The following is a 26,349-nucleotide window of genomic DNA, read 5'->3' on the forward strand; positions in this document are numbered from 1 at the left end:
TGACTTTTTCAGCTTCTCAACACTTTTCTAAGGGGTAGGGCTCATCAGGAGGGACGGGGCTTCCTGCTGCCATCTGGATTTACTATATCTTGCACCAGACACTGGTATAAGTTATAGCTCAAGTCTACACCAGCTGGGTAAGATTCTGGCACACAGAGAGGCACCTAATTTATTAGTAGCCACCGGCCTCTTAATAAATTAGGTGCATCTAGGCTACTTTCACACTGGCGTTTCAGCTTTCCGTTTGCGAGATCCGTTCTGGGCTCTCACAAGTGGTCCAAAACGGATCAGTTTCGCCCTAATGCATTCTGAATGGAAAAGGATCCGCTCAGAATGCATCAGTTTGCCTTCGTTCCGTCACCATTCCGCTTTCCAGCGTTTTGGTGTCTAACTGGCGAAACTGAGCCAAACAGATCAGTCCTGGCACACAATGTAAGTCAATGGGGACGGATCCGTTTTCTATGACACTATCTGACACAATAGAAAACGAATCCGTCCTCCATTGACTTTCAATGGGGTTCAAGACGGATCCGTCTTGGCTATGTTACAGATAATATGAACGGATGCAGACGTTGTATTATCAGAACGGATCCGAGAGTGCGAAAGTAACTCCCGCGCAGGGGGATTAAGGCCTCTTTCACACGGGCATCACGTTTTGGCTCAGGATGCGTCCCGGGTGCATTGCAGCAAACCCACGCGAGTAGGTACACAATTGCAGTCAGTTTTGACTGCGATTGCGTTCTGTTGTTCAGTTTTTATTGCGCAGGTGCAATGCGTTTTGCACGCGCGTGATAAAAAACTGAATGTGGTACCCAGACCCGAACATCTTCACTTCACTGGTTTGTTTATTTATTGAAAACATTTAAAAATTTTGTGAACTTCACCAAATCCCAAAGGGATACAGAAAACAAAGACAGCCGGATTAGAAGTCCGTAATCCAGTACTCATACAAGGATCCCTAAGCGGGAAATACATCAGGATAAAGCAATGACATCATGTTACTAAAGAAATGAGTAGTCCCATGTTACATCACGGCATAGTGACGAGTACAGGACCAGACAACCATTCACACACACACACACTCATTCATCCTGGAGTCCCAGAGCCCCGCCCATAAAGTCAGATATTCCCCTGCGCACATAGCCAAATGCCCCAAATCTGATCGAACCGATCAGGAGTCCCCCTCGCTGCAAAAGTGAGTTTGTACATCTGCAGGTCAGCACTTATCAGTTGGATCCAGGATCCAAGGGTGGGGCTCTTTGGTGGTTTCCAATGCAAAAGGATTGTTTTCCTTCCGTAAAACATGAGTAGTTGGAGCAACTTCCTTCCATATTTAGTAGGAACTCTCTCTGTCACAGAATGCTTAGTACAATAGGGCTGGAGGGGTTAAAAAAAAAATAAAAAAAAAAAATTAACTCACCTCATCCACTTGTTCGCGCAGCCCGGCATTTCTTCTGTCTTCTTCTTTGATTATCAGGAGGAAAAGGACCTGTGGTGACGTCACTGCGCTCATCACATGGTCTGTGACATGATCCAGCACCATGGTGATGGACCATGTGACGTGCACAGTGACGTCCCCACAGGTCCTTTTCCTCTTGATAATCAAAGAAGAAGACAGAAGAGATGCCGGGCTGCGCGAACAAGTGGATGAGGCGAGTTAAATTTTTATTTTATTTTTTTAACCCCTCCAGCCCTATTGTACTAAGCATTCTGTATTAAGAATTCTTTTATTTTCCCTTATAACCATGTTATTATTATAATAATAATAATAATAATAATATTAATAATAAAAATAAAGGATCAGGTCCCCATCCCGATAGTCTCCTAGCAACCATGTGTGAAAATCGCACCACATCCGCACTTGCTTGCGATTTTCACACCGCCCCATTCACTTCTATGGGGCCTGCGTTGCGTGAAAATCACCGATCACGTGCACAGCCCCATAGAAATGAATGGGTCCGGATTCAGTGCGGGTGCAATGCGTTCACCTCACGCATTGCACCCGCGAGGAAATCTCGTCCGTGTGAAAGAGGCCTAAGGGTACTTTCACACTAGCGGCAGGACAGATCCGACAGGCTGTTCACCCTGTCGGATCCGTCCTGCCGCTATTTTGCCGTGCCGCCGCTCCGTCCCCATTGACTATAACGGGGACGGGGGTGGAGCTCCGGCGCAGCACGGCGAGAGGCCACCAGACTAAAAAGTCAGACATGCAGTACTTTTACCCTGCACTGCCGTGCTGCGCCAGAGCTCTGCCCCCCTCCCCATTATAGTAAATGGGGATGGAATGGCAGTCCTGCGGCACAGCGAAATAGCGGCAGGACGGATCCGACAGGGTGAACAGCCTGTCGGATCCGTCCTGCAGCTAGTGTGAAAGTACCCTAAGACAGACGTATGGGAAAGTCAATTAAGAAGAAATGGACGGCACTGCGCTTTCATTAAGATCCGGGTGCACGGTCAGCAGGTCGGATCCCCATCAAATTATAATGAATGGACCTGCACTCCGTAATTTCTTTGCAAAAAATAAGAATAAAGAAGTCTTTTTTGCAAAGAAATTACGGAGTGCCGGTCCATTCATTATGATTTGTATGGGAAAGTCAGTCTTGATAAATGCCCCCACTGTGTGCAAAAAAAATAAAAAATATGCCAGAAAAGAAAACACAGTAAAAAAAAAAAATTCACAACAAAAAGTGCAGAAAAAAAACACAGGTGGTCCCTAAAGCTATTCATTCATTAGCACAATGTGTCCAACTGGCTTTAAGTGGTACAGCATGGTGACATGGGACAAAGTTGGGCCACTCCTGCACAGGAAAAAATGCATGTTTATAGTCTACGGCTCTCTACGAGCAGGGATTATGATGGTTGCAAAAATCCAATGTCCAACACAATGTCCGATTTTTTGAGATCAGAAAACTGTAGGATGTATAAGAGTTATTTCACATGAGTGATACAGAATGAGTCAGGGTTAGTGTTGAGCGAACTTGTGTTTTAAATTCGGCGTCTAAAGTTCGGGTTATCGAAGAATCGAGTTATGGATTCCGCTACCACTGACCAGGGTTGTGGAGTCAGTAGATAAATGCTCCGACTCCTCAGTTTTTGGCACTTCCGACTCCCCGACTCCTCTGTATTTAATATGCGAATGTATTTTATACATTCCTTGAAGGAAAGAAAGGCAACATACATGTCATTACCACAGAACTACTGGCTAGGAAGCTGCTGCCTTCTCCTTTGTGTGCTGATCTTCTGCTGAAGATTGGGCAGTGGGGGGATCCGGGACGGGGCAGGGGAAGGGGCATTTATTGTAAAACATGATTTCCCTAGTAGAATCCCATAGTAGTGTTTAAAGTTTAAGCTAACAATCTGAGTTTACAAGGTTTTATAGCCTTAGCTGAATGACAGCAGTTTTTCAAATGGTTTACAGCTTCAGTCTTGAACTATTGACTATCCATTCCCTTCCCTTATACAAGTGTCTCCAGTCCTGCAATCAGTTATCAGTGAGAGGCTAGGTTAACCATGGGCGTTGCGTTCCCTGTAACAGCGGAAAGTATAAGTATTGCCGCTCCTTAACTGTGCGTTGCGTGCCATATAGTGAAGCATATGAAAAGCATGCTTCTTCATGGTCACTTAACGTGTTCGTTTTGCGGTAACGTGACGCACTGCATGCATTGGCCTTTATTCTTACAGTAGAGAAGTACCGTGTTTTTCGCAAAAGTGGGGGTAAAATAGCAGTGCATCTTATGGGGGCGAATGCTGCGACCATCCGGTAAATAGGCTGAGAGGAAGGAGGGGCTGGGGGCCGGCATCTGTTTCTGTGATGGCAGCGGGGCCCGGAGCAGTCACTGTATTCTACTACACCGGGCCCCGCTCACTGTAGTATACAGTAATCATATCTAACTTGTGGGTATTGTTAAAGTATTCTAATCATCTTAAATCTAGCGCAGTACTACTTACTACTAACTTCTTGGCAGCCGGGTGGGCGCTCGTAGCGTAGCTCACTACGTTACGCGCCTGCTCCGCCCACTTCATGAATGAAGCAGGCACCGGGCCCCGCTGCCATTACAGAAACAGATGCCGGCCCCTATTCACTACACAGGGACACTGTTATGGGGGGGGGGGGGGGGGGGATCTGTGGATGACACATAAGATAAGATGCTGTATATGTGTCATCCGCAGATGCCCCCATAACAGTGCAATCCACAGATGCCCCCACAATGATCCCCCATAACAGTGGCACCCACAGACGCCCCCATAACAGTGGCACCCACAGACGCCCCCATAACAGTGGCACCCACAGACGCCCCCATAACAGTGGCACCCACAGACGCCCCCATAACAGTGGCACCCACAGACGCCCCCATAACAGTGGCACCCACAGACGCCCCCATAACAGTGGCACCCACAGACGCCCCCATAACAGTGCCATCCACAGACCACCATTAGTTCAAAACCCACCAAAAGCACACCTTTTGGTTCAAAATAATTTTTGTCTTATTTTCCTCCTCAAAAACCTAGGTGCGTCTTATGGGCAGGTGCGTCTTATAGAGCGAAAAATACGGTAATTATAACTTTTTGTGAATTGGGACATTTAAACTTGCTTTTTTTTTTTTATTCCAATTTAAATATAGTAGGAGTCAGAGACGGTTAATTTTTTGCTGACTTTAGGTACCCAAAATTGCCTCCGACTCAGACTCCTACTCCGCAGCCCTGCCACTGACCATAACGGAATTTAGAATCCATAACACGATTCTTCAATAAACCGAACTTTAGACGCCGAACTTAAAACACAAGTTCGCTCAACACTGGTCAGGGTCTGTTCAAGGGAAAACTGAAGTTTTACACAAAAGTTTTATCAGTTTTGTCTGCAATTGGGCCCAGTGTTTCCACATGGACGCAATTAATTTTGGATGTGTTTTTCACGCATGTGAAGAAACACTGAAGTATAAGGCCACATTCACACGACAATATAAAACACCTATGTGGCGGCCGTTATCAGAGCCAATTAAGGTCGTTCTTTTAACGACCACTGAATAGAGGGTCCTATTTCTGGCCGTTTTCACATCACACGTGACGTCACAACGCTGGGAACGTCCAGTCCTGCTGCATCCAGTGAAAAGGGGGGTCCAAAGAACGAGTGTCCCCATGCATTCAAGTGGATAATGTTCACATTAGCAGGGATGGGGGGAAAGTGGGGGCATCATATATGGCAGCACAATTGGTGGTCACTATATATCTATGAGGGCACAACTAGGGGCTAATATTTATACTGGAGCACAATTTGAGGGCCATTATAACTACTGGAGGCATTATGGGGATCATACTATGTATACACTAAGGACACTGCAGGGACTAGGATTTTAACTTTGGTCCAGGTGTCCGTTTTTTGCCCTCTGTATTCCACAGACTCTGCTCAGCTGAAAGTTAATTTCCAGAGCATTGTCTATAAGTGGTCAGTGAAAAACAAACCAAACACGGATGCCCTCTGTGTTGTGTCCGTGATTTTGCACGTACTGATAGACTACAATGGGCGCGTTTGGTCCGCATCATGGACTAAAAGTAGTGCTTGACCCACGGTCAGTAAAAAAATACTGATATGTGAACAGACACATTGAAATCAATGGGTACGTGTGCCGTCCGTTGAAAATGCGGACAGCAAACGTCAGTGGAAAACAGAAATGTGAACGAGGCGTAATATTCAACTCCTAGCAGCCATGAGTGAAAATACGTTGCATCCGCATGCCTTCCATTGTCCACGCCATTTCTATAGGGCCAAGCGCACACTATAGAACAGTGATGGCGAACCTTTTAGAGACCGAGTGCCCAAACTGCAACCCAACACCCACTTATTTATCGCAAAGTGCCAACACGGCAATTTACCCTGAACACCAATACAGTATATCTTCCATGTACTTTATCATTTAGCTATAATAGCCTTCCTACATTCAGTGCGCTGCCTGTGCCGTTCATAGTGCGCCCTGCGCTGATGAATAGCAGGAAAAGTCTAAGGCATATTGGTACACCATACGCCTTAGTGCGGGTGCCCACAGAGAGGGCTCTGAGTGCCACCTCTGGCACCCGTGCCATAGGTTCGCCACCACTGCTATAGAACATGCAGTGATTTTTCCTGGACACAGGGATAGTGTTGAGCGAACTTGTGTTTTATGTTCGGCGTCTAAAGTTCTGGTTCGGGTTATCGAAGAATTGCGTTATGGTCCATGGTAGCAGAATCCATAACGGGATACTTCGATAACCTGAACCCGAACTTTAGACACCGAACTTAAAACACAAGTTTGCACAACACTACTCAGGGATGATCAGTGATAAACAATGTTCATGCGCCTACATCCATTGATATGAATGGGTCAGGATTCAGTCCGGATGTTATGCGCTCGCTACATGCGTCGCATCCAGATGGAAAGCGCGCTCGTGTGAATGAGGCTTAAAAGTGATATCTTTAGAGATACTGAACTTCAATCTATCACAATCATAAAAAGCCTAAGCGCCCATTCAGACAGCAGAAATGTGGGCACCTCTGGCGCTGTTAGTTTGGGTCATTAGGATTCGCCGCTCTGATACAGACTGTAACATGCACCCACTTTCCAAGGGAAAGGAAAGAAGGGTCACGTTCTCACCTGAATCATGTCAGCAGACCCACATCTTCTTCATGGAGCTGCACCACGACCACCCCCAACTCGTCAGCAGTAGGACAGGACCTTCCAGCTGGACTTCTGCATCAGTTCTACTTTACTTCATCTTCCTCAAACAAAATATTCCTTGAGCTGTGGAAAAAAAAAAGACACCTGTCACCTGTGGTGCTTCACATGTGCGGCCATAACAGTACATGTATGTAGACACATCGCTGGCATTCTGATAGTAAGGGCGCTGCTGAAAACTGGGACCGTTACCGTGGGACAGGGTTGGCACGGAATTAAGAACAAGCATTGTCCGTAGGGTTCTGGATGTCATACTGGAGAAGGCAGTGTCTGACAGTGGTCAATTAGGGGTTAATGTGCTGCCCATGTAACTCATCATTAGGACACATCACATATGGGATTCCTGCCCTGCAGGACTAGGAGTAAGTGTGGAGCCTAGGGATGGCAGAGCGGGCACAGACTGTGTGCCAGCCTCAGTATAACACATTGACCATGAGCCCTTCAGCTCATTACAACACATCTAGCTGGGTCTATCCTATACCTATCCAGAGTGCCCGGGCTCGGAGGGCATCACCTGCCTGCTGTCTGAATACTCCACCTGCTACATATCCCAGTGTCATCCCCATGCCATACGTACCCGCACAGCGCCCCGTGCGTGTCAGCCATATGCAGGGGCAGGCAGAGCTGCCGTGCTGTACCTGACCTGTCGCTGTGCCTAGCTACACCCGAAGCCCCTCCCCCTGTCCTCAGCCAGCTCCCTCCCCCTCCCGGAAGTAGTTGCTTGTGCAGCACCCAGGGCTTCCTCTCGCCGTCCCCAGCATGGCGTGAGTTACCATGGTAGCCGGGACGTGGGCTGCTATTGGTGGCGCTGTAAAGCGGAAGTCGTGTAGACACGTGACGGGAGCGCGAGGTGGCGGTGCTGTGATAACAGGACTCTTCAGTAAGTGGGGGGTGCACGGGTTTCTCAGCTTTCAGAGCAGTGTGATACATATCCTACACACCCCATTTCTGCAGCCAGGCTGAAGTGACTTCAAGGCTCTCTAGAGAGCTGGGTGACTACCAGTGCTTGAGCTGGAATGGCTGACTCTTCTGGTTGTCACCCATGTATAAAAAAAAAATTAAAGGGGGTGTCCACTTCAGGAAACCCATTTTCATACACTGTGTTAATGAGAACATTTGAGGTCCGAAGACCGTCTGCAAAAATGGTGGAGGGTCTGAAGCATAAAACGTATCCAGAAAGACGTATCTTAATTTGTATAGCAAAGAAGGGAATCAGCAAAACCTTTTCAATAGGTATCTCACTGACCTATCAGGTAATTTAGTGCCGCTGCCAGTGGCGGTAAGGGTACTTTCACACTTGTGGCAGAGGAATCTGGCAGGCAGTTCCAGATCCGTCAAAATGTATGCCAACTGATGGCATTTGTAAGACGGATCAGAATCCTGATCCGTCTTACAAATGCATTGAAAGGCTGGATCCGTCTTTCCAGTGTTATCCGGAAAAATGAATTTGGCATTTATTTTTTTCGGTCTGCGCACGGATCCGGCATTGTGGTATTTTGAATGCTGTATCCGGCACTAATGCATTCCTATGGAAAAAAATGCCGGATCCGGCATTCCGGCAAGTGTTCAGTATTTTTGGCTGGATAAAACCGCAGCATGCTACGGTATTATCTCCGTCCTGAACAGTCAAAAGGACTGATCTGAAGACATCCTGATGCATCCTGAACGGATTTCTCAGCATTCAGAATGCATTAGGATAAAACTGATCAGTTATTTTCAGGTATTGAGCTCCTAGGACGGAACTCTATGCCGGAAAAGAATAAAGCTAGTGTGAAAGTAACCTAACTTTTTTCTACCCACAATAATAATTGCCGGGTTTCTGTACGGACTGTTACTAATGAGTGCTTCCATTGTGGGGCGCTCATTAGTACAGCCTTTAACTCCTGCCGCCTCTACCACTTGTGTTAAGTAAAAAAGAAAACCTCACCTCATCCATTTGATCGTGCCCCAGTGAAGACTCTGGACATGCTCCAGCATGATGACATCTCGCAGGTCCTGTCCTGATCTTCCAGTGAGTGTTTACCGAAGCACCATCAAATGGATGAGGTGAGGTGTTTTTGTTTTTTTTGGAGCAAGCAGAGAAGGGAGGTGCTAATGGGGGCACTAATGGGGTCATTATTAATTCTAGAGGAAACTAATAGAGGCATTACTATTACTGGAGGGCACTAATGGGGGCATTATTAATTCTAGAGGAAACTAATAGAGGCATTACTATTACTGGAGGGCACTAATGGGGGCATTATTAATTCTAGAGGAAACTAATAGAGGCATTACTATTACTGGAGGGCACTAATGGGGGCATTATTCATTCTAGAGGAAACTAATAGAGGCATTACTATTACTGGAGGGCACTAATGGGGGCATTATTAATTCTAGAGGAAACTAATAGAGGCATTACTATTACTGGAGGGCACTAATGGGGGCATTATTCATTCTAGAGGAAACTAATAGAGGCATTACTATTACTGGAGGGCACTAATGGGGGCATTATTCATTCTAGAGGAAACTAATAGAGGCATTACTATTACTGGAGGGCACTAATGGGGGCATTATTCATTCTAGAGGAAACTAATAGAGGCATTACTATTACTGGGGGGCACTAATCGGGTCATTACTAATTCTAGAGGAAACTAATAGAGGCATTACTATTACTGGAGGGCACTAATGGGGGCATTACTAATTCTAGAGGAAACTAATAGAGGCATTACTATTACTGGAGGGCACTAATGGGGGCATTAATACTGGGAGCCACATTATGACATAGCGCCTTAGCACCCTGTGTTAAGCCGTGCCCCCACAACCCCCCTCACCTTTGGGGTCTGTCTTAACTTAGCCTGTATTTTATTGTTGGGGAAGGTGGCAACCCTAGATACGTTTCAGGAGGGAAGTGCTTTTAATAAGAAACTGAACGTGAGGACAATGGGGCACGATATGAAATGATTTGGGGGAGATCAGGGGCAAAGTCAAGAAATATTATTTCAAAGAGTCGTAGATTCTTGGAACAAATTCCCATCAGATGTGGTTGGAATATCATGGGACAAACCTATATCTACAGTATCCTAAGAGAAAAGGGAAAAAATATAAGGACCGACTAGATGGACCTTGTGGTCTGTTTGCCATTCTTCTATGTCTCTATAGGTTAGTAGAAGGGGGGGTCCTTAAGATCTTCATCTCTTGGTCAGAGTGAAGAGCAGATACAAAGAACGCCTGATGCTCTGAAGGACCTGTCCACCATTACACAGACTCATTGCATTCATTTGAATGGACACACATAATGTCAGTTCCCTTGTGGTGGCACTGCAGGGAAGTTGAGCATGCATATTATAGCTGACAGCCAGTGGTCACTGTGTAATCAGTTAGTTAAGAAAGCCTTTTTCTAAGGGTGCATTCACACAAGTCCTACTTGTTAGGGTGCATTGTGACATGTGACAGCTGTGCCTGGTTTGCAGACTGGATCTGGGCACCGACTGTGTGCACCCTGCATAGCGATGCAGACCTATTGACTTCAATGGGTCTGCGATCCACAAGATGCAGTCAAAGCTAAGACATGTCCTATCTTTTACTGCGCGGGGGCACGGACCTGGAAGTACACAGAAACACAAGGAAGTGCTTCCGGATCGATGCCTCCAATCGGCCAAAGATAAGACATGTCCTATCCTTGGCTCCATCTTGAAGATCGCAGACCCATTGAAGTCGCTATGCAGGGTGCACACAGTCGGTGCCCATGTTTTGCAGATCCGTGGTTTGCAGTCCGCAAAATGGATGCAGCCGTCACACGTTCATGTGAATGCACCCTAACAAGTAGGAATTGTCCTAATCCAACCAGTAGAGGACGACATTCAGAACAATACATTTCACATGCAAACGTTGTAGTACCGCAAAAAGGGCTGCAATAACTGCGCAGGATCTCCAAGGTGTCACATGAGCAGTGGTGTGCCTTCAATGGAGGCAGACAACGCAACTGCTCCCGGACTCAGGAGAAGCTGGGACCCTGTGATGAACTCCTTCTTATATTGCATGCAGCTGAGACTAAGAGGAGCTCAGTGCAAAGAGATTATTACCGCTTCCTTGGTAGTCAGTGGTAACAGTAAAAATTCCTAGCTCCCCCTAGTGGTGACTGCAGAAGCCAGCTTTGTAATGGGTGAGATGAATTGGAAGTCATAGATCCCTATAGAGGACTGTTTATCAATGTATTTATTACAATTGTCTGTAAATACATTGAGGAATATGGTGCTCATAAAGTGCTATATTTTGAATGACAGAAATAAAACCTCAATTATATATATAAAAAAGGCATACTCCCATATTCATCAAGTTTCTAAAAGTCAAATTAGAACCTGCTTACACAAGTCACATAGGCATAGTGCAGGCTCCCACTGCCACTGGTACTTCTAATGGGCTCTACCCCTGAATGTTGCACCTAGAATATTGAGTCTTGTATCATTTGAAAGCTAGGGTTATGGGCTTTAATAGGTCAGTATTTAAGCTCTAGCTCTCACATTCTAGTCGCATTATGCGCTTCTTTTTGAAGGTGAAAGGGTTAAATACCTGTCTAATTCTGTTTTTGCATTCTAAGGCTGCAGTCCCAATCACTTGTGTTTTCTCTGCGGCTAATGTTGGTGTTTCTTCTCTTCCAGGCACTTGAAATAATGTCCACAGGGGCAGAGGAACCCACAGATGGCAGCACCCAGAATTCTGCCCTGGAACGCTGCTTGGAAGTTCTAAGAGCAGCAAAGAATGACAGTGAGCAGTTTGCTGCTTTGCTTCTGGTAAGAAACAGTCCATTACCACAATACTGCTGTCCATGCTCTGTCCTCTGTAGGGCCAGTCACCAGAAATTCCGCATCCTCCACCGAAATGTTTTCAGTCACCAGATGTTCAGCAAACCATGCTGCCAGGCTCAGTTCTCATTAAAGGGTTTCTACCACTTCGTTTCACATATTTAGCTGTCAGACACTAGCGATCCGCTATTGTCTGCTCTAACAAACCATCCTAATATAATAGGTTTTGGGGCAGCCGTTTCGCTAAAAAAAGAACTTATATCAATATGCTAATGAGCCTCTAGGTGCTATGGGGGCATCATTAGCACCTAGAGGCTCCGTCTACCTTCACAAACTGCCGCCGCCCAGCGCGTCCCTCCAGCCCGCCCATCTCCTCCGGAATGTGATCCTCCCTGTGAGCGTATGTATTCGGCGCATGCGCAGTGAATGTCTGACCGCTTTCTGCACAGACATCTCCACTGCGCCTGTTCCTCGGAGGACTATGACGTCATCGGCGCAGGCGCAGTGGAGATGTCTGAGCAGGGAAGCGGTCAGACATTCACTGCGCATGCGCCGAATACATACGCTCACAGGGAGGATCGCATTCCGGAGGAGATGGGCGGGCTGGAGGGACGCGCTGGGCGGCGGCAGTCTGTGAAGGTAGACCGAGCCTCTAGGTGCTAATGATGCCCCCATTGCACCTAGAGGCTCATTAGCATATTGATATAAGTTCTTTTTTTAGCGAAACAGCTGCCCCAAAACCTATTATATTAGGATAGTTTGTTAGAGCAGACACTAGCGGATCGCTAGTGTCTGACAGCTAAATATGTGAAACGAAGTGGTAGAAACCCTTTAACACTAAAGTTTGTAATGGGTCTAAACCGAACCAGTAGGCTTCCATTTTTTATGGGACAGGATAGCAGAGTAACCCATCAAAAGTAATGGAAACTGTACTGGACTCGCAGCATCATTTGAGTATGGGACAGTAGACCCGCAGTCGGGCTGGAACTCACAGCATCATAGATCAATATGATTCAGTACCATAAGTTTGGCTCACATGAGCTGCGCTCGGACCAGGAAATGTGGCCTTCAAACGGACAGCATTTTACAGACCACACAGCCTTATTAGTATAGTCTTTTGGCAAGCCGGTTTTTAGCATAATTGTAAATGCAAAAGGGGTATTCCGGGTATAACAAGTTATCTCCTATCTTCAGAATAGGGCATAACTATCATATTGGTGGCGTCCTACCCCTGGGACCCACACCAGGAGAACTGTACCCTGAAAAGCCCCTGAAATGGATGGAGCAGGCTCATCGAAAATACACACCACCGCTACATTTATTTCTCTGGGAGCGGCAGCTCACTTTTCCGATCAGCTGCTCTATCAATTTCAGGGGGGTTCATGGCATACAAGGCGTCTGTTCTTGTGAACAGTGGGGGTCCCAGTGTAGGGCCCCCACCAATCTGGTAGTTATCCCCTATCCTGTGGATAGGGGATAACTTGTTATGACAGGACTTCCCCTTTAAGGTATTAGTTACAACTAGGGATGAGCAAATTTCATATTTTAAAATTCGTTTTCGGTTCGGGTTGTGGTATAATATGAACTGCGTTATGGATACCGTTATCACGGACCATAACGCAATTCCATAATGGCATACCTTTAGAGGCATTCCGTTATTCATTCTGTCATAATAGAAGTCTATGGCCTTCATAACGGATCTGCCCGGTTTCCGTTATGCAGGAGAGGACTCTAGCATAACAGAAACCAGACTGGTCCGTTATGCAGGCCATAGACTTCTATTATGACGGCATTCCGTCATGGAATTGTGTTTTGGTCTGTGGTAACGGAATCCATAACGCAGTTCACAATATGAAATTCGCTCATCCCTAGTTACGACAACAGGTAGAGCACATGATACACAGCCCCACCCCAGACTGAGTGCCATGCTAGCAGTGCAGCTCCCCTTCACTTGAATGGGGCTGGGTTGTTCTCCCCCCAACTCCAGTCCTCAGGACCCATCTACCGGTCATGATTAGAGAATATCCCACAGAACTAATACCTGTGTTAAGTCCTAAAGCATTAACACTAATTAGATCACCTGCTCAATACTAAGGAAATCCTAAAAACATGGCCGGCAGGTGGGCCCTGAGGACTGGAGTTGAGAAACACTGCTCTAGGTCCGATCCTTGTATGTTCTTGGTCATTTGTATTTTATGCATTGTTATGGAAGTCCTCCACAGTCATGCCACATTCATCATCTATTTCTTATGTGATAGTAGAAGTGCGGGGATATTTTCTGCTGCAAATCTGCTCATGTTCAATTTGGATCTTGCCACAGTTGTAACCTGCGCGGTGTGAGGGCTGTGATATAATAGGCATGCTGTGGATTAGAAAAAGCCACCTCATGTGAATGGATTTTTACACCCCCCAGTCATCTGTCTTGCACAGTACTTTCTTAGAGTAACAATCCTCTACGTCTGAACGTGACCTACATTACTTACCTCTCCTATTATTGTTCTCATTGCGTTTCCTCAGGTAACGAAGTGTGCACGAGCTCTGAATGATGAGACACGTCACAGGATATTTGATGCTATTGGTTTCTCTTTCCCAAATCGCCTTCTCTTTTCAAAGACTACACCCGACGGATGCCCCGACTACCTGTTTCGAAGCCTTGGGTTGACTCTTTTGGCTTGTTTCTGCACAGACCCAGCTCTTGCATCACATCCTCAGGTTATCAATAAAATTCCAATTCTGAATGAAACTCTGAATATCCAGTGTCAGGAAGACTCTATGGTAGAGGATGCCTACCAGTGTCTTGTAGGAATCCTCGCCTCTCCTGAGGGGGCAAAGCAGTTGGTGTCTGGTGGCACTGTATCTTCTCTGTGTGAAGCTTATGTGAAGCAGAATCATGGATGGACAAATGCCCTCCGAATACTTACATCATTACTCACCTCACTGCCAGATATGTGTTGGAAGAAAAGCCGCAATGAACTTCAGTGTTTGCTGGTTAATCTTAGTGAAAACTTTGACAATGAAGGGGACAGCCATAAATTCCACTTAGCAGAAATCCTTCCTGTGTTCCTGCCTCCTTCCCCGATTTTGACTGAGACATCTTGGGGAGCAAACTGCCTAAGACATCTGTCAAGAGGTTTGCTTCAAATCTTCAGCAGTAAGCTGAGCATTGCCCAGAGAGACACTGCATTTAAGCTTGCAGCATGCCTTTCAAGTGTCTATGGGTCATCTTGGATCATGGTTGATGGCAGAGGAGAAAAAGGAAAATTCTTGTCGCTTTTGGTGAACTTGGCATGTGTGGAGGTGAGGATGGCACTAGAAGACCCTATGCCGCTGGATTCAAGACAAGCTACCGCTACAGCCTGTTATGTCTTGGTTGAGATGGGTATTCAAGAATGCACAAAAGAGGAGGGACACCCAGTGCTTAGAGAAGAGCAGAAGTTGCAGCTCCTCCAAGTGATGCAGGAGGCTTGTGCAGCAGTTATATACTATTTGCATCAGGTATGTGCTGTTGTCTACATGGTAGATATAGTGTGGAATTGTTTGTGTAGTAACATATACTAGCGAAATCCAAATAGGCTTGCACATGGAAATTAATTTCGTTGCTAAAGCTCTGTTCACATCTGCGTTGGGGCCTTCTGTCAGGAGTTCCATCACTTTTGATGACAGAAGTATGGCAGCACAGAATCCACATATATTATGGGTAACGTCCCAGCAGCTTGTATGGTACAACGCTCGCTAAACTCTAGAGAGTGAGCAGAGCTGCATTGTGACTGGTGCTCCATTCACTCCAGGGCTTTGGGCCCTGTTCTCCTAAACAGTGGGGGTCCCAACAATCAGGTCCCACCGATCAGATACTTATCAGCTATCCTGTGAATAGGAGATTAGTTCTTCTGATTGGACAACCCCTTAAAAATGGTTGTCCAGGTCCTGACAGCAGGCATGAAGAGATGCATCTCTGCCAAGTCAACCATAGAGTTTCCAGAAAGTATCATTCATGGGTCTTGTTCTAAATAATGGGACCCATGCACAATACTTGCAGAGTGTCAGAGGCCTGGACATTGGGTAGGAGAGTATGCCTGGAAAATCGCTTTAGGCCTGTGTTAGATGGTTGCATGCGTTCCAGGAAAATTGGTCCGTGTGTCAGCCGTATCTCCTGGATCAACCATGGGTCATCACAGACTGCTGGCAGACTGAGGGGCTACTGTAGTCTACTTGTAGTGTACTCTTAGTTCAGCTGACCAGCAGTCAGACGGGAGCTGATAGCATCTTAAATCAATATGATGCTGTGAGTTTGGGTCAGATGAGCCATGGTCTAGAACACTGGGCCAAAAACACAAAGCATTTTGCCTGAATCTAATATGGCCATCTGGCACTTGCCTTAAAATAAAGGCATCACACTAACTGCAATAAGGTGAGGACTGTTGAGCCTTTGTCTATGACAGAACTTAGTGATATGCCACTTCCATCAGTAATGTTTAAGAGGGAGATTCTACAGGGCTCAAGCCACTGAATGAAATCTGCAAATCCAGTAATGATACAAAATGGTGATGTAACTATAATGACGTACTCCGTGTGACTACCAATCCATTGGTCTTCTACTGCTCAGTAAATCACCTTTACTTTTCTGGTTTGGGAGAATTGTTGGTCTGTATGTTTGTCAAACAAAACTTGCGTTGGACCCTAAAAAAGAGAAGTATTCAACTGAGTACAGGGATTGTGCATATCACATTTTTAGGCATAGTGGCAAGTGATATGGCTGCAAGTATGTTAAGATGCATGTGTTACATGTGGCTATTGCAATAAATGCATGGTGCAAACCATTTTTTTGCAGTGAGCTATATGAGCAACCACCACATATTGTACAGTCCATGAAGAAAGACGAAACAATAGTAATTGCTGGTGGCAGCAGAGGAAATCTGCAATGTCTGAACACTCCTTATATCTTCCCTCTTAATATGGTTTTTTCTGTTTGTAATCCACTCCTCTTACTCCATATTAATTGTCCTCTAGTCTTCTGCTTGCTAGCCTAATTTACAGAGTTAGGGCTCATTCAGACGGCCGTATGCTGTCCGCAAAAATACTGAATGCTATCCGTTTTTTTGCGGATCCGCAAAAAAACGGATCTGCAAAAAAACGGATAGCATTCAGTATTTTTGCGGACCCATAGACTTCAATGGGGCCATGTCCTGATTTTCACGGACAAGTATAGGACATGTTTCATTTTTTTTGCGGATCCGCAAAAAAACGGATAGCATTCAGTATTTTTGCGGACAGCATACGGCCGTCTGAATGAGCCCTTAAAGGCAACGTATAGTAGCAATCTCACATTTAAAAGGATTACCACACTTAGGATTCCCTAAGTGTGATAAAATAATAAAGGATCGGATGCTCACCACTTAAGGTACCTTTTACACAAAGCGATTATTGTTAAATTGAGCGTAACTGCAAGATTCTCGAGCAGTGTAAAAAGCACTGAACAACTGAGCGACAACCGACAATCGGTAGATTTCTCATTGGTTTGATCGTTTGTGTGGGCACAAAAATCATCGTTGGACGTTAACAATTTCATACATTTAAACCGGAATCGTTCACTGCACGCATGATTACAGACGATTACGCCGTGTTTAAGCACGCCACTGAAGTTATCGCTTTGTGTAAATGCAACAGTCTGCTTTACAAACGATGGAAAATGAGATCGAAATGACAATAATTGGTACATCTAAAGGGACATTGTTGAAACGTTCACTACATCAAGAAATGACTCATTCGTCACTCATGTAAAGGTAGATGATTAGTCTTCTGCTGCTCAGATCCTCGCCTCTGCTTTTTGTTTACAGGCTGCAGTGGTAACATAGCCATATACAGCATGTGACCACTGCAGTCAGTCCTGTGGCCAGAGGAGCAGCGCTTGAAATGGCAATATTGGAACTTGTATTTTTTTATCACATTTAGAATATCCAAGAGTAAGACGAACTTCCCAGAGTGGCCAACCCATGGTGGAGGTCATACATTCCTAGTCTCTGCCGTTGGGTTCGGTATCTGTCACTGCCATGCCGGCCCTTCCCGCCGCACTGAGGCAATCGCAGGCTGGTGCAGTTACCTGCTCCCCTTGCATCATGACAACGGGTCATGTTCCTATATAGAAAAATATGATAAGATAATGCCAGAAATGCAAATCTTTATTTTCATACTCCAACTTGTATTGTTAAGAATTAAAGAAACCCCTATAACTGTCACTTGTCTCATGTTTTAGAAGGGTTGGGAGAAAATGGAGGATCCTTTTGTCCTGGCTTCAGTCAGGTTGCTTGGAGCCTGGCTTGCAGAAGAAACATCCTGTTTTAGGCCGGAGGTCATCCAGCTGTTGCCTTTCCTTGTCCATTACATGCGAACATGGTTTCAGCGAGGAGTTACCTGCAGGAACCAACTCAAGGAAGCATCTCAGATGGCATTACTGAGCAGCAGCTGGGGAGCGGTGTGGCCTGGAGATGCTATAAGGTAGTGAGAGATGTCGCCGATGGCATAGGCTTTATACTTTATGGGCTGCCAGGGACCTCATCACTACTGTTCCTACACACGGAGAGGGAGCAGGACCTGTATGTGCTTCCTCTTCTTTAATGGGACCTCACTGTTGAGCTTCAGGTTCACCACCAGTAGACATTTTAACACCTTCTGAACCACTGGGAAGTGTGAAGGAGTCTCTGAGTATCTTTGTCCAATTTTCAGCCTTTCCTCCTATTCTGTAAGAACATAGGAATAGAGTTATCAGGCTTTCCACCGTTGCTGCTGTCCTTTGCATTTAAAATTAGGCAAACACACGTGTTGACGACTTTTTTACACCACTTTTCTGGCGCAGGGAGATGATAAATCTCCCCTGTAATGTTTGGAGGGCAGCTAAACTTTGGCTAGACATTAGATTACTGTAAGCCTGGCAATTTAAGGTACACAGCTTCCTCCTGACTGTTGATGTAAAGTACGCTGGTCCTTAGAGGGATAGCCATCTGTATTCACCCCCTACACATTGGAAGAGGTCTGTTAAAAGATCTGTACAGCAAAGAACTGTTCAGCTGACTGCTTTGTATGTCACAAGCCAGTGATAAGTGGATGTTTTCCTGCTTAAAGGGAATGAGTTACTGAAAGCTTTTCCTGCCACTTAAAACCAGATGATAACACATATGCATTTTTTTTTAATCTTTTTTTTTTTTTTTTAAGTAGATTTTTAATTCTATTTCCTGAACATGATTATGGGGCGGCCATTTTGTCTGAGCTGTTCTTCAGGATTTAGAAAGCATTTAGAGAATTGCTTTCCAGCAGCCACATAGGCCATAGACACAATGGTCAGGAGGGACGGCATTGACTTCTATGGGGGAGTTTTCTAGGCATGCTCTGTGCAGAGGTCAGAAGGGACTAGATACCTAGTGTGGATGGTATGATATATATATCATTCTAATCCTGCCCGTAATGATAGGCAGATATCTGAAGTGATCTGTTCTGCACAGAAGAAGAAGTGTCTCCGATTATTAGGCTTAGTGGCCGGTGTAAAATGTCTTACAAATAAGTTTAACATAAAAACACGATTTAAACAATAGGTAATTTTTTTTTTTTTTTTTTTTTTTTTTTTTTTATGACACTTTCACTTTAAGTATCTCAATGTGTATACAGGAATATTATTGGAAATTTGAAGCCGGCAGCAGATATATATTTTTTATTTTATTAAAATGTATACAGTATATATAAATGATCTACTTTTAGCTGCTGAAGTCTATCCATTATATTGTTCCTCCAGGTTCCTGCTTCCTGCTCTGTGCCATTTAAGTGCTGAAGAAGCTCCACGGAAAATCCTAATATCTGAAGGTGTTCCTGCCCTGCTCTGTGAATACTACCATCTGAAGTGGGAGATGTTCTCGTCTGAGGAAGGGATAACTGCAGAAGGAAAATATGAGGTCCAACTGAGCCTACAGAGCTGCTGTGGGGTCTTCCTTAATCTAGTGGTGACAGAGCCAGCTCTTGCTTGGTAGGTATAATATCTAAGAATTTAAAGGGGTAATCCGAGGCTGGAAATGCTTCCCCATATGCCCGAGCTCCTCACACTGATTCTACTTACCTGGCTCACCGCGCCGCTCCTGTTCCCTGCACGGCCGCCGCTGCTTCTCCCCGTGCGTTCCCCGGTTCGCAGCCAATGGCAGGCGGGGATGGGGACCAGCCTTCCTATCGTCACCTGCGATGCTAGGGAGACTGTGCGGGGACCAGGATCGGCGCAGGGAGCCAGGTAAGTAGAATCAGTGTGTGGGGCCCAGGCAGTAGGGGAGTTACTTCCAGCCTCGGATAAGCTCTTTAAAGAAGTATTCTAGTTATAGAAAGGATAGGGGATAAAGGTCTGATCGGTCCTAACGCTGGGAACCCCACAATCACACAAACAGGGGCCCTGTACCCCGTGAAACCCACCCTGAAATGTGTGAAGCAGCCGCTTGGCAAAACGCACTGCCACTCCTTTAATTTCCTATGGGAGCATTATAGATAGATGGGTACAGCACTCGGCTACCTCTGGAGCTCCCATAGAAATGAATGGAATGGCAGCTCGCTTTTCTGACCAGACTTTCTGTCCATTTCTGGGTGGGCTGTACAGGGAAACTATATTTTTATGATTGATGGGGGTCCCAGCAGTAGGACATTGCACCAATCTGATCATTATCTTTGTATCATTGTTCTGTGGATAGGGGATAGCACTCCATAACCAGAATGCTGATTAATAACAGTCTTCAGTCCTGACAGTTCAAGGCTATCCTCACACAAGAAATGTTGTCAGCTAAATACTATGAATGCAAAGGAAAGAAGTATAAATTGTTCCTTATCTTGGCTTTAGCTAAAACAAACAGCATATGTAAATCCATTTTTTTAGCCAAAGCCAGCTGTGGATCATAGCAGAGGCTTTCATATTTTTCATGTATCAAAACCTGCTTCTCAACTAGTCGTGCCTGTAATGCATGCACTCCATTTGAGTCATTTGACTTTTATGCAATACTTCTCATTCCGAAATTTGTTTTCATTACTACCAGTCAGGAAAGCTGCTTTGTGACCCTTCTGAAACTATTTATGCGGTCTCTTCCTGAGCAACTAACAAAGGAAGGCCAACTGATTCTGGTGGCGAACATTTCCACTCTGGGTCTGATGATGAGCCGGTTACTTGCTTCGTCTCAAGGTAAAAAGATATGTTGAAAAGAAAAATGCCTATATATGTGCTGAATTCTCACCAGGTAATGCCACCATAGAATAGAAATAGTTTTCATTTTCATTATCTTGCCCGATTGTTTGCTACACCTTTGTTTTGATGTGCTAGGGCTTGCAGTGATTGTGATTAACATGCTGCAAATAATACAGGGAATATAAAACATAAAACCCAATGCTTCTGCATATACTTGAGATTTACATTTTTTTTCCTTCTCTTATTTGTGGTTTACAACACACATTTTTGTTAGAATAATACAGTGTTTTCAAGGTCACCAACCCTATAGTGCCTTATACACAGACACCAGAGGGTAGCTTTTGTCCTGACGGTTTTCTTTGGAAAGAGTCAACAAGCCTGTTGTCAAACATGCATCCTTAACCCCTTCCTGACATTTGACGTAATAGTACGTCATGGTGGAAGGTGCGTTCCCTCATTTTGACGTACTATTACATCATGGTAATCGGGCGGGCACCGGAGCGGTGCGTGCCCGATCACTGCAGGGGTCCGGCAGTCCCTGATAGCCAGGCCCCTGCTGTAACCGCCGGCATCGCTGTACAAGCCGATGCAGGCGGATTCACCCCTTCTATGCCGCGATCAGCGCTGACCGCGACATAGAAGGGATTTGCGGCAGGTGAGGGAGCCCATGGGGTCCCTGCGCTGCTGTGGCGGGGACCGATGGGTGAGAAGGCAGCCCGATGCCGTGCAGAGGCTGCCCAATGCCCTGCACGGCATCAGGACCTGCCTTCTACGGGTGCCCAGGAGATCCAGCCTCAGGCTGGGTCTCCTAGGCAACCTGTTAGTGTATTACTCAGTGTAATCCACTAACAGGCAATGCATTACAATACAGATGTATTGTAATGCATTGCAGAGGGGATCAGACACCCAAAAGTAAAGTCCCAGAGTGGGACAGAAATAAAGTTTTAAAAAAAGTCAAAAAAAGAGTTTTTAATAAAAATAAAAAAAGTTTCAAGTAAAAAAAAAAAAAGAAAATACACACATATTAGGTATCGCCGCGTCCGTAATAACCGGCTCTATAAATATATCACATGATCCACCCCGTCCGATAAACACCGTAAAAAATAAAAACGTTTTTGTCACCTTACATCACAAAAAGTGCAACACCAAGCGATCAAAAAGGCGTATGCCCCAATCGCCCCAAAAAAATAAATAAAACTATAGCTCTCAAAACATGGAGATACTAAAAATGCTTTGTTTCAAAAATCCAATTATTGTGTTAAAGTGAAATAAAAAAAAAAGTATACATATTAGGTATTGCTGCATCTGTAACAACCAGCTCTATAAAAATATCACAGGAATTAACCCCTCAGGTGAACACAGTAAAAAAAAAAAAAATAATGTGCCAAAAAAGCTATTTTTTGTAAAAAAAAAAGAAAAGAAAAAAACGCCCCTTTCCCCTGATTTTATATATATAAAAAAATAAAGAAAATACACACATATTAGGTATCGCCGCGTCCGTAATGACCGGCTCTTTAAATATATCACATGATCCACCCCGTCCGATAAACACCGTAAAAAATAAAAACTGTTTAAAAAAAAAAAAGCCATTTTTGTCACCTTACTTCACAAAAATTGCAACACCAAGCGATCAAAAAGGTGTATGCCCCCCAAAATAGTACCACTCAAACCGTCACCTCATCTCGCAAAAAATTAGATCCTACCTAAGACAATCGCCCAGAAAATAGAAAAATGCTATTATTGTGTAAAACTTAAATAAATAAGAAAAAGTATACATATTGGGTATTGCCATGTCCGTAACGACCTGCTCTATAACAATGTCACATGACCTAACCCCTCAGGTGAACGCTGTAAAAATAAATAAATAAAAACTGTGCCAAAACAACCAATGTTTTTGGTCACCTTGCCTCATAAAAATGAATGATCAAAAAATCATATGTACTCAAAAATGGTACCAATAAAAACGTAAACTTTTCCTGCAAAAAATTAGCCCCTGCACAAGACGATTGGCAGAAAAAAATAAAAAAAAATATGGTGTTCAGAAAATGGAGACACAAAAACATTTTTTTTTCAAAAATGCTTTATTATGTAAAACTGAAACAAACTAAGAAAGTAGACATATTTGATATAATTGCATCTGTAACAACCTGCTCTATAAAAATAGCACATGATCTACCCTGTCAGATGAATGTTGTAAAAAATAAAAACAGTGCCAAAACAGCAATTTTTGGTTATAGAGCAATAAAAAATAAAAAAACGTAATGTAGAGCAATTAAAAAACTTATGTACCCCAAAATAGTACCAATAAAACTGTCACCTTATCCCCTAGTTTCCAAAATGGGGTCACTTTTGGGAGTTTCTACTGTAGGGGGTGCATCAGGGGGGCTTCAAATGGGACAGGGCATCTAAAAACCAGTCCAGCAAAATCTGCCTGCCAAAAAACATGCGGCAGTCCTTTCCTTCTGCGCCCTGCCGTGTGCCCTTACATCAGTTTATGACCACATGTGGGGTGTTTCTGTAAACCGCAGAATCAGGGTAATAAATATTGAGTTTTGTTTGGCTGTTAACCCTCGTCGTGTTAAAGAACAAAATGGATTAAAATGGAAAATCTGCCAAAAAAGTGAAATTTTGACGTTTTATCTCCATTTTCCTTTAATTCTTGTGGAACACCTAAAGGGTTAACAAAAATTGCAAAATCAGTTTTGAGTAACTTGAGGGATGTAGTTTCTACATTGGGGTCATTTGTGGGGCTTACATAATAGAAACCCCCCCCATTAAGTGACTTCAGACCTGAACTGGTCCTTAAAAAGTGGGTTTTGGAAATTTTCTTAAAATATTTTAGAGTTCCTTCTAAAATTGTAAGCCTTCTAATGTCCCCAAAAAATAAAATGACATTTACAAAATGATGCCGATATAAAGTAGACATATGGGGAATGTTAATTAATAAATATTTTATGAGATATCACTTTCTGTTTTAAAAGCAGAGAAATTAAAATTGCACATTTTTCTAAATTTTTGGTACATTTGGGATTTTTTTCATAAATAAAGATGAGCTATATTGACTCAAATTTATGACTGTCACGAAGTACAATGTGTCACGAGAAAACAATCTCATAATGGCTTGGATAAGTAAAAGCGTTCCAAAATTAGGCTTGTGCTGCCCGTTTCCGTATTGTGGACCGCATTTGCGGAGCCGCACTACACGGGCACCGTTCCATGTGCATTCCGCATCACAGATGTGGACCCATTCACTTCAATGGGTCCGCAAAGTCGGAGATGTCGAACGGAAACACAGAACGGAACCCTATGGAAGCACTACGGTGGGCTTCCTTGGGGTTTTGTCCCGTACTTCCGTTCCGCAAAAAGATAGAACATGTCCTATCTTTTTGCGGAACGGCCGGATCGCGGACCCATTAAGGCGTGCAAGAGGCCTTATTACCACATAAAGTCACACATGTCAGATTTACAAAAAATGGCCTGGGCAGGAAGGTGAAAACTGGCCTGGGGTAGAAGGGGTTAAAGGGGTTGTCTCACTTCAGCAAATGGCATTTATCAAGCAGACCGAGTTAATATAAGGCACTTAATAATGTATTGTCCATATCGCCTCCTTTTGCTGGATTTATTTTTCCATTGCATTATACACCGCTCGCATCCAGGGGTTGCCGCCCCGCTGCTGTGCATGCGTGCCTATGTGAGCTCACATGGCCCTGGCCACCAGAAAGGTGAGCTCCTTTTCCTATAGCGTGCAAGCACGGCCACCGCTGATGGATTGCATGGTGTTCATAACCATGGAAACGAGGTGTGTATATTTATAACGTGATCCAACCAGCAAAGGAAGCAATATGTACAATCACAATACATTAGTAATTGCCTTGTATTAACTTTATCTACATGCTGTCTTGACTATGTTGCAAATTGTGCTTTGGGATTCATTCAAGTAATTCTATGTATGAAATGTTTTAGCTTTTATAAAGATGACTTGTATTTGTCAATGCTGGCATCTATAGTTAATCTATTTTTTGTTTCAGTTCTTCAAGAAAGTTTCTCCCAAGATTTCTTTTTGGCGGTCATTAAGTTCTTGAGCCGTTGCCATGTTGTGTCCAGTGAACCCGACGAAGGAAAACATCAAATTGCCCTCAATGATGGCTATGCTGAGGCTTGGGCAGACATCTCTGAATTGTGGTTCCTAGGGGTACAAGCATTCTCTGCCTGCCTTCCTCTGCTGCCCTGGTTGTCTACTCTAGTGCTTACATCTGGCTGGATACAAGACATACTGTGCTTATTAGATAAGGTTTCACCAGGATCGGTAAACCTAGAGCTAGTCACTGTACTACAGGGCCTTCTCACACAGCTTGCTCAGATCAGTGGCCCCTGCCGGGAGCTTATCCACCATCATGGTGGTATAGAGAAGGCTAATATATATGGCATGGCTGCCCTGGAACAGTGCTTGTCTGAAATGAGCTGAACAGTCACTTTTCATTCAGATTTTCAGAAAGACACATTGGAAAAGCACTTAGATTTTCATTCCAGTAAATAATGCATAGGTCAATTACTTTTCATTATATGAAGTTTGAAACCTTCAGTTGAGGAAAGACGACTAGTCAAAAATCATATAATACATGTGTATGAACTGGAATATACATCCTTTTTTCGGTATGGTTATTGAGTATACACATCGTGTAATTCAGAGCCAGCACTACTCAGGTCATTGGAACCTTGAAATGTTTGACCTCTCCTAAAGTATGGACACTCCGTAGTTTGTCGCCTGGAGTTTTTTAAAATGTGTATATATTGCTGTACACACTGGTTCAGCATATATCTTCTACTTGACCATGACCTGGACTGTGATGGCATAGTATGAACACAAATTCATCAGAAGCACTTGGTATCTGGTCGTAGATGGCCCAGTATGGTCAGGTGTTAGGCTGACACATTGAAGCTTGCATAGGCAGCTTGTCATCATAGTGACATCAGTTAAAGGGGTTGTCCCACTAAAAGTATTCTGCATTTTTCAAACCAACACCTAGATCTGAATACTTTTGTGATTACTTGTAATAAAATTGAGTGTAGCTGCTGAGTTATTCATTAAAATGTGTATGTATAGCGCCACCCCCTCTTTGTTCTTTTCTTTATTTCTCTGTCCCTGATAACACAAGGATGTGCCGCAGATAATTGGGCATCTTTCATCTAAGTCAGTTGGCACTTGTTTAAAGTGCCCTTCACAGTCTGATGCAAAGTTAAAGGGGATGATTTCAGCCAATAATTTGTTTATTGGGGGAAATCTAGCAATGCATTTTAGCTGATCATACATAGGGTGATTGTCTGAAATGAAGTACATAGTCTGTCTCAAGATCTTCCATTTCAAAAACATAAAATCTTTCTCTGAAAGAACATTCCCAAAGGGTCATCTGTCCCGCCCCTGATGCCACTGAAGATGTATGACTGGTTTGATCGACAGCCAATATGCAATAAAATGTGTATGGCTGTGTATTTGTGGCTGAGGATTTTTCACCAGACGATTGATTTCTTCAGCCAGCAAACTACTGCTGTATGATATGTATGGCCACCTTTAGATCACTTTTACTAGTGTGCCTAGAATGCCTTAAAGGCGTTGTCCAGAATACAGAATAAAAAGGATATGCTTTATTCCAGGAACAGTGCCATC

At 44.3% G+C, this 26,349-nt stretch overlaps 2 protein-coding genes across 3 annotated transcripts in view; one reads left to right on the forward strand and one right to left on the reverse strand.

Moving 5' to 3' along the window:
* KIAA0319L (KIAA0319 like) overlaps positions 1-7,398 on the reverse strand; it is a 109,154-nt gene extending 101,756 nt beyond the window's left edge. Inside the window, exons 1-2 of the mRNA XM_040424375.1 lie at positions 7,285-7,398; positions 6,627-6,773 (exon numbers count right to left, since the gene is read on the reverse strand). The gene's annotated coding sequence lies outside the window, so the exon portion shown is untranslated. The remainder of the gene's footprint in view (positions 1-6,626; positions 6,774-7,284) is intronic.
* Positions 7,399-7,451: 53 nt separating this feature from the next.
* NCDN (neurochondrin) lies at positions 7,452-25,794 on the forward strand. Of its 2 annotated transcripts, none has more exons than XM_040424376.1 (7): positions 7,452-7,587; positions 11,345-11,476; positions 14,006-14,983; positions 17,739-17,980; positions 19,269-19,496; positions 20,539-20,681; positions 24,713-25,794. In XM_040424376.1, the coding sequence occupies exons 2-7, from the start codon at positions 11,357-11,359 to the stop codon at positions 25,147-25,149; spliced, it is 2,148 nt and encodes a 715-aa protein (XP_040280310.1). In that variant the 5' UTR covers positions 7,452-7,587; positions 11,345-11,356; the 3' UTR covers positions 25,150-25,794. The 2 variants fall into 2 exon arrangements, with proteins under 2 accessions (XP_040280310.1, XP_040280311.1); XM_040424377.1 differs by having other exon boundaries at positions 17,742-17,980.
* The last annotated feature ends 555 nt before the right edge of the window (positions 25,795-26,349 follow it).

Source organism: Bufo bufo, chromosome 3 (genome assembly GCF_905171765.1).
Source record: "Bufo bufo chromosome 3, aBufBuf1.1, whole genome shotgun sequence".
Classification (NCBI taxonomy): Eukaryota; Metazoa; Chordata; class Amphibia; order Anura; family Bufonidae; genus Bufo; species Bufo bufo.

What these genes read in the sequence shown, in the direction of transcription:
- NCDN (XM_040424376.1), top strand. Translation starts at nt 11,357, where the DNA reads ATGTCCACAGGGGCAGAGGAACCCACAGATGGCAGCACCCAGAATTCT. An exon ending in TTATATACTATTTGCATCAG is followed by an intron (nt 14,984 to 17,738) that starts GTATGTGCTGTT and finishes CTCATGTTTTAG; the next exon opens with AAGGGTTGGGAGAAAATGGA. An exon ending in GTTACTTGCTTCGTCTCAAG is followed by an intron (nt 20,682 to 24,712) that starts GTAAAAAGATAT and finishes TTTTTGTTTCAG; the next exon opens with TTCTTCAAGAAAGTTTCTCC.